Here is a 12,157-nt window from a genome sequence, read left to right as displayed (position 1 = left end):
AAAAGTAGGACCCACAAATAACATATGTCAAGCAATAAATAGTCTAGCATATGACGTGTTTGACATGTGAATGTAATTGATATACACTCTCGATTAGAAGTGTTTATTAGTAATCATTCTGTCAAGTTGAGGTGTTCAAATGAAAAATTTGTAAGTTTGTTTATCGGGTTAACAATTGAGTGCAAGTTTAAGTGGCTAGGAGGCCATTTTGCCAAAATATTTTAATCAATAATGGGATAGTTTTCAATACCTCATGATTGAAGTCAAAGTCCCTACCCACGCCTTCCTAATTACATGCCTGTTTTTCATCATGTTAGGGCCTGAGACCAGTGTTCAAACCCCTCTAATCCGTTTTCCTGGTTTAAATGTTTGGCCTTTTACTCTCTATTTTTTTAGATTTCTTTTTATATGGTTAATGTGATATTAGATTACGTACATTTGGTCCTAGATGGTAGAGTTTCTTGTGTAAATATTACTTATTTTGCTAAAGATTTATTTTATAATTAGAGAGGAAAGTTTGTTTTCATTGCTGTCATTTTCTCCACGGTCGTTCATGCGGTGGGTGAATATATCAAAAGTAGTGTATACAATTGTTTCTAGACAGTGCCTAATGTGGACTGAATAGCTATAACAGTGAGCAGAACGAAATAATTGAAGCAGATTGTGCATCTTTAACTTCAATTTGAGAGAATAGAAAGTGTAGATTGATCAAGTAAGGTTGTTAACCTTTAAAAGGTTGTGCTCCTGATCAATGTCAATATTTAAGAAATGCCAGTGATTATCAAAATTCTTGGATAGCTTATCTATATATCAAAATTCCGCTTGAGTAGCATATTAAATTAAACGAATAATTTAAGATTTTTACATTAATAATTTATATAACTTAATTGCATCCAATAAGTAAAGCTCATTAGCTCAAAGAAAAGCAGACATGATAATATTATGTGATGACATTTGTGGTTTTAAGTCAAACAACTCTAACTAACAAAGCTCATAAATTAAGCAGAAGGTCAGAATCACGAGCTATCAAACAACCAATTAACCAATTTTTCTAACACCGTTTCATCATGTCTGGACATTAAAGAGTAAAGACAACATACCATATGTGACCAGACAGTCACATAACAGATGCTCTTCGGTCACCAAATATCAAGACATTGAAAATCCATCAGCAAAAATCCACACACATTGGCATCTTTCTCAACTTTCCAAATTCACTGTAGCACGATAACTGATACACCAGAGGTACGTCCCTTTCCGATCCTCCCCTACTAGAGAATTACTAGGACTAGCTTACCAACTTAGGCGTCACAGATTATCTCTGACCACACCCAATAACGTAGCCACATAGAGTGAACACCCTTAATTTATATTGAGTATATAAAATATAATATTATATATATAGATCAAAATTATTTTTTATAACTATATATTAAATCTTAAACTATCCTTTATAAAATTTTTGTATATATATAACTATAAAATCCTTTTCTGTATACACCAAATTCCATATATATAGAACAAAAAGTGAAAAGGGTGAGTAGGTGGCTGTTGTAGGGGATCGATGTGGTCCTTTCCTGCATGGAACATAGTGCCATCAGTCGTTCAATATTTCCAGCACCCTTTCTTTTAAGGTCAAAAGTTCACACACAAACAAACAACGACTCTATCACCTATTTATACTCCCAATGTTCACCTCACTTACTCTCACTCTCTCTTTTCTCTACCCACTTTTTCATTTCATCCCTCTCTCTACAATGGAAGGGAAACTCATTTCAATTCCATTTCTCTTCACTTTGTTCACCCTTTCCATTTCTGTATCATCTGTTTCTCTTCAATATCAAACACTTACCCTACGCTCTCTCCCTGAACCTCAATCCCTCTCATGGGCCACTCAAGATTCCTACGACTTTCAACCCCTAAATTCCCAAAATACCCTTGCTGTACAATTACACCACGTAGACTTAATCACTCCTTATACATCCTTATTCAACACCACACCACATGCATTATTCAAACTCCGTCTTCAACGTGACGCCGTTAGAGCCGAACTCCTCTCTAAACTCGCTGAAGCGGCTGCTAACGCTAATGCCACCGTTAAAGACTTCAGCAGCTCCGTCATCTCTGGTCTTGCTCAGGGTAGCGGCGAGTACTTTACACGCATAGGCATTGGTACTCCACCTAAGTATGCTTACCTGGTTTTAGACACTGGTAGCGACGTTGTTTGGATCCAATGCTTGCCATGCAGACAATGTTATAATCAGTCCGACCCGGTATTCGACCCGAGTAAATCATCCTCATTTACTGGGCTCTCCTGTGATTCTCCTTTGTGTCGCCGGCTTGACTCGCCCGGCTGTAACAACAAAAACAAATGCCTTTACCAAGTCTCCTACGGCGACGGTTCATTCACCGTCGGCGAATTCTCAACTGAAACTTTAACGTTCAGAAAGACACGTGTCAGCGATATAGCATTTGGTTGCGGCCATGATAACGAAGGTTTGTTCATCGGAGCTGCTGGTTTGTTGGGTTTAGGGAAAGGGAAACTTTCATTTCCGGGTCAAGCCGGTAGCCGGTTCGGTAATAAATTCTCATACTGCTTAGTCGACCGGACCGGTTCTCCTAAACCGTCTTATCTCATTTTCGGCGAATCAGCAGTTACTCGAAATACCATTTTTACGCCTCTTTTAACCAACCAAAAACTAAACACATTTTACTACGTGGAGCTCACCGGAATCAGCGTCGGAGGTACTAGGGTTCCTTTGATTACATCGGAGTTGTTCAAGCTCGGTGCTAACGGTGACGGTGGGGTCATTGTTGATTCGGGTACGTCAGTGACCCGGCTGACCCGACCCGCTTACGTGGCGCTGAGGGATGCTTTCAGCTTAGGTACTAAAAATCTGAAGAGAGCGCCGAATTACTCATTGTTCGACACGTGTTATGATTTGTCGGGTAAAACCGAAGTGAAGGTTCCAACGTTGGTGTTACATTTTAAGGATGCTGACGTGGCATTGCCAGCATCGAATTACTTGATTCCGGTGAGTAGTGAAGGGAGATTCTGCTTTGGATTTGCGGGTACGGCAAGCGGGTTGTCTATAATTGGTAATATTCAGCAGCAGGGTTTCCGGGTCGTGTTTGATCTTGCGGGTTCGAGGTTAGGGTTTGCTCCACGTGGGTGTGATTAATCACAGATTAAGAATACTTGCTTGGAAGTTGAAGCTCTGTTTATTCCCATAAAAAGGTTCATAGCTTTTTTGTGTAAGTTTTTGTTTTCATGGTTAGATGAATATGTGAAAAAAAAGGAAGAGAGGGGATTTAGACTTTGTAGAAAAAAGAGGAACATCTTCACATGTTGTTTGTTTGCATTATGTGCTAATGATAGTATGGTACAGCGTAATACTATCCTTTACCTCTTCTCAAATAGACCTTTTAAATTAATCAGTAATGGTAACTCCATCTATTTTAATTTATATGAACTCATTTGATTGGACACGGAGTTTAAAAAAAGAGGGAAGATTTTTGAACATGTGGTATAAAATGAAGCACATATATGTTGTGTGGCTATAAATCATTGCATAAAGATAAATTATTTCCAAATAGGGAAAGTAGTCATTCTTTTTGGCACCGACTAAAAAGGAAATAAGTTCACATAAATTAAAATGGACCGAGTATAATTTTCGGTTAAACTATTTAATTTATATAGTAAGGGGTTAAATCTAGTTAATAATAATAACTCTAGATACTAATATCTAAAACATACAGTAGGTGGGACAAATCCCGTAAATAGTTGATGACAACAGGCGCAGAATATTCTTAAAGCATGAACATTGATGGAGATATAACTAACAATAAATGACAATAAATGACATTTAAGTAAATAAGGAGAATGATTCACCAAATAATGGATTGGTTAAATGAATGTTTCTCCTGATAATGATAAGTGACCGATAGGTCCAAGATTTGTATGAACAATCCTTGGAGGTGGAAATGTGGGGAATAATATGAACAAGAATTTTTATCAAAAGGTAGTCTTTGTATTCTTTCAAAAGAGAGAGAATCTTCTTCTCTAAAGTGTTCTTATCAAAATGAATATTACATGCCTCTACCATTATCTCTTATTTCTATATATATATGGGGTCTTTCACTAGGAAACCTTTATAGTACAAAATGAAGGGTATATTCACTAGAATATTTTCTCTTAATATCCTATCTTGACAAATTAGCCGTTACAAGTCTTATCATCAATATCCAATATCAACCTCGACCTTGTTGACATTTCGACTAAGACTCCTATCGACGTCTCGATTACGACTCATGTCGGCACCTCAGCCAATGACTTTGCTGCATCCTAGGCGAGCTCGACCGACTCTTTCCTTAATGCCATATTACGCTAAATTTCCTAGGGACTGATTTTGGCCTATACCTGACCAAAGCTCGATTCTCGGAGTGAGCTCCACAGTGGCCTTCGTGTACTTCTTCAAGGAAGCGCCGCATCTGATTTGGGCCTAAGTATTCCGCCAGAGGGCCGCCATATGTCCTTTTGTACAAGTCGTTGTGAACGATGTTGTATCTGACCGCTTGCATTCACAACTTCTTGGCATCTTTTTTATCGTTAGGGAGTATGCCATCCTGCAAATATGTAATAATACGGTTGCGCCATTCCCAAGTAAGGTTTTGGTTCTTACCTCGATTTGGCCTATCGATGAGTTGAGAAGGTGGACCACATTTTGGTCTCCGGTTGTAATGTTTTTGGTGGCTGCAACTAATTTGGCGAGGTCGTCCGCCTCTATATTCTGTGCCCGGGGAATATGGTTGAGCTGACATTCGTCGAACTCGGGTAGTAGTTTGCAGATTTCGGTCTGGTATTTTTGTAACCTCTGCTCCTTGATTTGAAAAGTCCCTATGACTTGGTTGACCAGGAGCTGAGAATCGCAGCGCAACCTTAGCCGATTCGCCCCGTATTTGAGTGTTAATCTTAATCCTGCAATTACGGCCTTATACTCGGCCTCGTTGTTAGTCATATTCGGGTACCTTATAGATTGGAGAATCACTTCGCCCATTGGAACTTCGAGTACGAGTCCCAGCCCGGACCCCGACGCGTTAGATGCGCCGTCGGTGTACAGGACCCAGAGGTCTTGTGTTGGGGAAGAAGCGTGGGCAGCTTCCTATTCTACTTCAGGCATTATTTGCGCACGGAAGTCGGCGAGGACTTGTGACTTTATCGTCATTCGCGATCGATAGGTAATATCGTGCTTGCTTAGTTCGATGGCCCATTTGGCCAATCTGCCCGATAGTGTGGGTTTGTGTAAAATGCTTCTTAAGGGGAAAGTTGTGACGACCGAGATGGGATGGCATTAGAAATACGTCTAAGCTTTCGTGAAGCTTTGACTAAGTCCAGAGCCAATTTTTCAAGATGGGGGTACCTGGTCTCGGTGTCGACTAGTGACTTGCTAATGTAATAGATGAAAATTGCATACCTTTATTTTCTTGGACCAAGACTGCGCTCACAACTACTTCGGACATGACGAGGTAGACGAGGAGGGACTGTCCTGGTTCTGGTTTTGAGAGAAACGGTGGCGAGGACAAGTACACCTTTAATTCCTTCAGGGCTTGGACGCACTCAGCGGTCCATTGGAGGCCGTTTTCCTTTTTGAGTACGCCGAAGAACTATTGGCACCTATCGGAGAATCGTGAGATGAACCTTGAAAGGGCGGCGATACGGCCAGTCAGCTTCTGGGCCTGCTTTTTGGTTGTCAAGCTCTCTGGTATCCTGTCGATGGCCTTGATTTGGTCGGGATTGATCTCGATACCCCTCTAGGACACTAGGAAACCCAAGAATTTCCCTGAGGCCACGCTGAATACACATTTTTCGGGGTTCAATTTCATGCCGTATTTCCTGAGTATACCAAAGGCTTCTTTTAAGTGGTCGATGTGATTTTCTTTCCTTCTGGATCTGACCAGTATGTCATCGATATATACCTCCATCGTTTTTTCGATGTATACCTCCATTGTTTTTCTTTCCTAGTCCTCTTCCTCCATAAGGATCTGGTTGTAGCCCGAGTAGGCATCCAAGAAACTTAGTAGCTCATGCTCGGCTGTTGCGTCGATGAGCTGGTCGATATGAGGTAATGGGAATGAATCCTTGGGGAAAACTTTGTTCAGTTCGGTGAAATCTACACACATCCGCCACTTACCCTTCTTCGTTTTTACCACGACCACGTTGGCGACCCATTGGGGGTACTTCGACTCTCCGACGGAACCATTTTCCAATAATTTTATACTTCTTCGCGCACTGCATCATTGATTGCGGAGTTGAACTTTCATCAAACTTGCCTCACCGGGGGTAGAGTAGATCGACGTTTAATTTGTGTATGGATATCTCCTTTGGGATACCTGGCATATCTACATGGCTAAAAGCAAACAAGTTTGTGTTAGCAGTTAAAAATTCATCAAAATTACCCGGTTCTTGAAGTTTGCAGCCGATGTATGCTTTCTTGCTGTGGTCGTTGCCGTCTAATTGGACGGGGTCGAGGTCCTCTACGGTCGATCCTGCGGCCTCAACCGAGTCGGGGTCTTTGATGACGTCTTTGCTGTCATTGCTTACTGACCTTGACCCTGTTAATTGCTATGCCTCTTTCTCTCTATCTCTCATTTGTTGGGTGGTCGTGCAGTCTATGGCGGTGCGGTAGCACTCTTGGGATGTGCGTTGCTCCCCGCGTATGCTGAATATGCCTCACGGAGTTGGGAATTTGATGACTTGGTACAAGCTGGAGGGTATAACTCTCATGGTGTGTATCCATGGTCGCCCTATTATGGCGTTGTATGCCGTGTCCTGGTCCATGATGTGGAATGTGGTCTCCAGAGTGACGCCACCCGCCAGGTCAGGGAGTGTGATCTTGCCGGATGTTCGTTCAACTGCATTGTGAAAGCCTGTTAGTGTGATGCAGCGTGGTACTATCTTGTCCTCGAGTTTCATTTGTGTGAGTACTCGAGGAAGGATAATACATGTGCCGCTCCCATCATCTACCATAATTCATCTCACGTCGGTATCTAAAATTCGTAAAGTAATAATGAGAGCGTCATAGTAAGGAAATGCCAAACCGTTGGTATCTGACTTATCGAAGATGATACTTTCTTCGAGTTCATCATACCGTTCGTGTGTGATCGACCGTTTGAGCTTGTGGTTTGTGGTAAACTTCACGTTGTTTATGGAAGCGTCATCCCCGCCACTGATGATTATGTGGATGGTGCGGGCTGGCGAGGGAGGCTTCGGCGGCCCTTGATGTTGTTCACGTCCCCTGGTAAAGTTGGTCCTTCCCCGGTTGCTTAGCAATTCTTTGAGGTGTCCCTGTCGCAACATGTTTACGACCTCCTATCTTAGGGCGATGCAATCTTCGATTTTGTGTCCTCGTTCTTGGTGGAACTCGCAGAGGGCGTCTGATTTTCTGGTATTCGGGTCCGACCTCATCTTTTGTGGCCACTTTACCTTTGGTCCGAGATTCTACAAGGCGTAGACGATCTCTGTAGGTGACATGCAAAAATTATGAGCGGATAGTAAATGGGGCATACGTCTCTCATTCTGGTGAGTCCCTGTTCTTGATCGAGGCGGGCCTTCTTCATGGCGAGATGAGGATACAACGGTAGTTCTAACATATGGGAGATGTCGTTCTCGGTTTGGCCGTGAGGCCGCTGGATCTCTTCTGATATCACTTCTCCGATATTTTCTAGATTTCACTTGTACTGAGGTCAGTCGATGAGTCGGCCCATTTAGGTCGTCTTCGTCTTCTTGAACTTTGGACAATACGCATTATGTATTTCGTTCCAAATCGTTGGGGGATATTTCGTAAGCCGGCTTAATAATTTTCCTGTCGCCCTTGAACCATTTCTGTTCAGCTCGTTTTGAAAAGCAACTACCGCCATTCCTTCTGATACATTGGGTAAGGTCATTCTTGCTCGGTTAAAACGGGCGAGGAAGTCCCTCAGTCCTTCTCCCGGGGACTGTTTGATAGCAAATATGTCATTCACTCTTGTCTCGGCCATCTTGGCCCCGACATTGGCCGTCACGAACTTATCGGCCATATCCTCAAAGGTTTCGATGGAACATGCTGGCAGTTGTGAGTACCAGGTTTATGCACCTCCCGTGAGGGTTTCGCCGAATATTTTTAGCAGAATGGAGGATACTTGTTCTTTGGCGAGGTCATTGCCTTTCACGGTGGTGACGTAATGGGTCACATGATCCTCGGGGTCAGTCGTGCCATTGTATATTTTCAGATAAGGCGGCATTTTAAAGGTCTTTGGTATGGCATGTGGGGCAGCGCTATCACTGTATGACTGCTCGATGAACCGACCGGCATCTCTCTTCGGCAATAACTTAGGAGCGTCCGGTATTTTATCGACCCTTTCTTGGTGCTCTCTCATTTGATCCCGAAGTGTCTTGTTCTCGTTTTCCGTTTCCTCCTTCCTTTTCAGAATGGCTGTGAGAGCGTCGTCGCCTGCATTGTTAACAACATTGTGAGTAATACCTGTCATCGTGGATGGAGGCTGATCATGTTGCTCATCCACTGGTGATGCAGCACAGGTTCTTGCCTTTGATGCGCCCACATACTGGACAGGCTTATGGAGCACGCTGGTCAGTGTATCAATTAGCCAAGCCTCGAGGAGTTTCTTTATCGCTGGCGGTGTCTCCTCTCCCACGGATGTGGAGGCTGTCGTGCCAAGGGATTTTGTGATGCTGTAGTGGGGAGGGGGTGATCCACCTCGCCTAGGAGAGGCATTGGGCGTTGTGTCCTCATCCACTGCCTCAGACCTTTCGTGGATGATGTCCATGAGGTTGGTTGGGAGGTCGCTCATTATTCTCGTTATTTCTTCTGTTACCTGCCATGTTAGATCTATGCATGTAGAGAGAAGAAGGTTCTTCTTTTTGTTTTTTTTTTGTCATTAACCAGTGTCGGTTGTAGATCTAGAAGAAACTAAAAGACTTAACTAGAAAATCCCCACAGACGATGCTAAATTATTTGACTAAAAAGTATAATTTTTGGTTAAACTATTTAATTTATATAATAAGGGGTTAAATCTAGTTAAGGATAATAACTCTAGATACTAATCTCTAAAACATGCAGTAGGTGGGGACAGATCCCGTAAATAGTTGATGCCAACAGGTGCAGAATATTCTTAAAGCATGAACATTGATGGAGATATAACTAACAATAAATGGCAATAAATGACATTTAAGTAAATCAGGAGAATGATTCACCCAATAATGGATGGGTTGAATGGATGTTTCTCCCCACAATGATGAGTGACCGATAGGTCCAAGATTCATATGAACAATGCTCGAATCTGGTGGAAAGGTGAAAAATAATATGAACAAGAATCTTTATCAAAAGGTAGTCTTTGTATTCTTTCAAAAGAGAGAGAATCTTCTTCTTTAAAGTGTTCTTATCAAAATGAATATTACATGCCCCTACCACTGTCTCTTCTTTCTATATATATGAGATCTTTCCCTAGGAAACCCTAATAGTACAAAATGAAGGGAATATCCGCTAGAATATTTTCTCTTAATATCCTATCCTGACAAATTAGCCGTTACAAGTCTTATCATCAATAGCTAATCTCGACCTCGGCCCTTGTTGACTTTTCGACTACGACTCCTATCGACATCTCGATTACAGTACATGTCGGCACCTAGGCCAATGACTTTGTTGCATCCTAGGAGAGCTCGACTAACTCTTTCTTTAATGCTATATGTCATGGGCAACTTTCAAGTCATGTCCCATGACCCCTTGGACGCGCCCCGTGGCGTCCTGGAAAGCCTCCCAATGCCCAGCGCCACGGTCGACCCCGTGGTCTCGGCAGCTCCAAGTGAGAAGCATGCATACGCCTCTGTTGCCCCACCGATAGCTATCACCAGCGCCCAGCCACAGGCAGATGCCAACAGCGCCGCGTGCGCAGACGACGCCGTGTGCGCTGACCCTAATGTTGAAGACAAAGTTGCTGCCAACGGGCTTGTTTCTACTTTGTAGAAGACTAAGTACTTTTCATTATAAATATAGAGTAGTTTTACTGCATTTTCTTTTAGTGTGCTTTTACAGCTTATTTAGGTCAAGTCATGTAACTTTGGTTTATTTTTTGTAAGAATTATTAAGGGGGACCAAGTAATCAAACTTTCAAACAAGCAAACAATTCTCTGTACTGGTGTCTCTCCCCCCCGACACCGTGTTGTTTTTATGTAATAGCTTTCATTCAATGCAATCAAGCTTTCTTTCATTCTCAATTATCTTTTCTGCTCTCTCTCAATTGCTCATGGCATTGATTTTCCCGTACGGCACTGACAATCTAGTCTAGCATACGGAGGGGACCTCAGTTGGCAGACAGTAATCAGACTAACATCGATTGCTTAGCCTTACGTCGTCCTTCCAAGGAACTTCAAGAAGGCGCCGCGCAATAGTCGGTATCAGAGCCTAGGCTCGACATCGGACGAGGGATTACATTGCAATGACCACCATTTCTGACCATGGTGAATTATGGGGATCGCATCGCGACCTTTGAGGGGACGGTTGATGCATTATGACCCATATTAGAAATGATGCCTGACCTAAAGACCAGCCTAGTGCAAAGGTTGGACGACCTGGACCACAGACTGGTCTAGGCCGAAGTTGACATAGAAAACATCAGTCGCGACTCTGAAGGAGACCTGCAAATGACAACCACAGAGGCAGCCGAAATTTTTGGTAAATTCAAGGTCCTCCAGCAGGAGCGTGCCGAGGATTTAGCCAATAGGGAACAAGAGGCAGACAAGGTGACTGCCATGCAACAAACTATAGACAACTTGACAGGCCAGCTCAATGTTGTCAATGCTGCTTTACAAGGCCTACTTCGAGGAGGTAGAAACCAAATTGGGGGTGGTGTGAACCTCGCCCCTATGGCACAAAAACTGAAAATTCCTGAGCCAAAGCCATACAGTAGAGCTCGGAATGCCAAAGAAGTGGAAAACTTCATTTTTGACATCGAACAATACTTCGATACTGTGGGAGGCCTAGAAAAAGCTAAGAAGGTAGCAATTGCTGCCATGTATCTTCAGGGTGATGCCAAACTCTGGTGGCGGGTGAAATACAAAGCCATCAAGGCCGGTGAAGATGCCCTCGAGACATGGGCAGAGCTGAAGGCAGCCATACGCCTACAGTTCTTCCCCAAAAATATTGAGTACAATGCAAGGAGAAAGCTACGGGAGCTCCGCCAGACCAAATCAGTACGGGATTACGTGTGGGAGTTCTCTGCGCTCATGCTTAATACACGCGACATGGGGCACAAAGACAAATGCTTCACCTTTCTAGAAGGGTTGAAACCTTATGCCCGCATGGATTTGCAGAGACAAAGAGTAGACACGTTACCTAAGGTGATCCAAGTAGCGGAGTGCCTTGGGGATTATCAAGTGGAAGCCCGAAAGGACAGGCCTCAACAACGTGTCCGAGGAGGATACAAAGGGGGCCAGCCGAACACTGGTGTCTCTAGCAAAAGTGGAGGAGACCGGAGTGCAACCAAATCTAAGGCTCCCTCCTCAGGCAGTACTAGCACTGCATCTAACAACAACAATCGGGGAAGGAAACCCCCCTCAGGATGTTGTCATTGCGGCGGACCACATTGGAATAATGAATGCCCACATGCACAGATGAACGCCCATCAAGCTTTTGATGATGGGACGGATGACGACGCAGATGATGCGGACAAGACTGAACCAGTAGTGCATTCAATGTAATTGTTGGCTCTATTTCTGAGTCCTTAGCGGGAACCAGTGCTGGTATCCGTAAGAAGAAGGACCCCTGCCCAATCGCCAAGAAAGGGAAAAAGAAGGCGAATGAGAGGATTCCTTCTAATCAAGAGAGGACCTTAATGTTCGTCGACATGAAGGTAAATGGCAAGCCCATTCGGGCCATGAAAGACATGAGTGCTACCCATAACTACTTAGCCTCGACTCAGGTGGAGCGCCTTGGCCTAGTTGTAGGAAAGGGCAAAGGTCATGTCAAGGCTATCAACTCACCTCCTCAGCCAGTAGGTGGAATAGCCAAAGAAGTACCAGTGAAGCTTGGCCCTTATGAAGGAAAATTCAACCTGCGCGTGGTGGTCATATATGACTTCGAGTTGATAGTGGGGTTGGAATTCA

At 43.5% G+C, this 12,157-nt stretch overlaps 1 protein-coding gene across 1 annotated transcript; it reads left to right on the top strand.

The window, feature by feature from the left end:
* Positions 1–1,754: 1,754 nt before the first annotated feature.
* On the top strand, positions 1,755–3,406 carry LOC104095703 (aspartyl protease family protein 2-like). The gene has a single exon (XM_009601886.4). The coding sequence runs from the start codon at positions 1,758–1,760 to the stop codon at positions 3,180–3,182; it is 1,425 nt and encodes a 474-aa protein (XP_009600181.3). The 5' UTR covers positions 1,755–1,757; the 3' UTR covers positions 3,183–3,406.
* The last annotated feature ends 8,751 nt before the right edge of the window (positions 3,407–12,157 follow it).

This window comes from Nicotiana tomentosiformis, chromosome 8, assembly GCF_000390325.3.
Source record: "Nicotiana tomentosiformis chromosome 8, ASM39032v3, whole genome shotgun sequence".
Classification (NCBI taxonomy): Eukaryota; Viridiplantae; Streptophyta; class Magnoliopsida; order Solanales; family Solanaceae; genus Nicotiana; species Nicotiana tomentosiformis.
The sequence above is the reverse complement of the archived record's forward strand: the minus strand, read 5'-3'. Positions and strand labels throughout refer to the sequence as shown.

Coding starts and splice junctions, on each gene's coding strand:
- LOC104095703 (XM_009601886.4), top strand. CDS start 1,758: ATGGAAGGGAAACTCATTTCAATTCCATTTCTCTTCACTTTGTTCACC.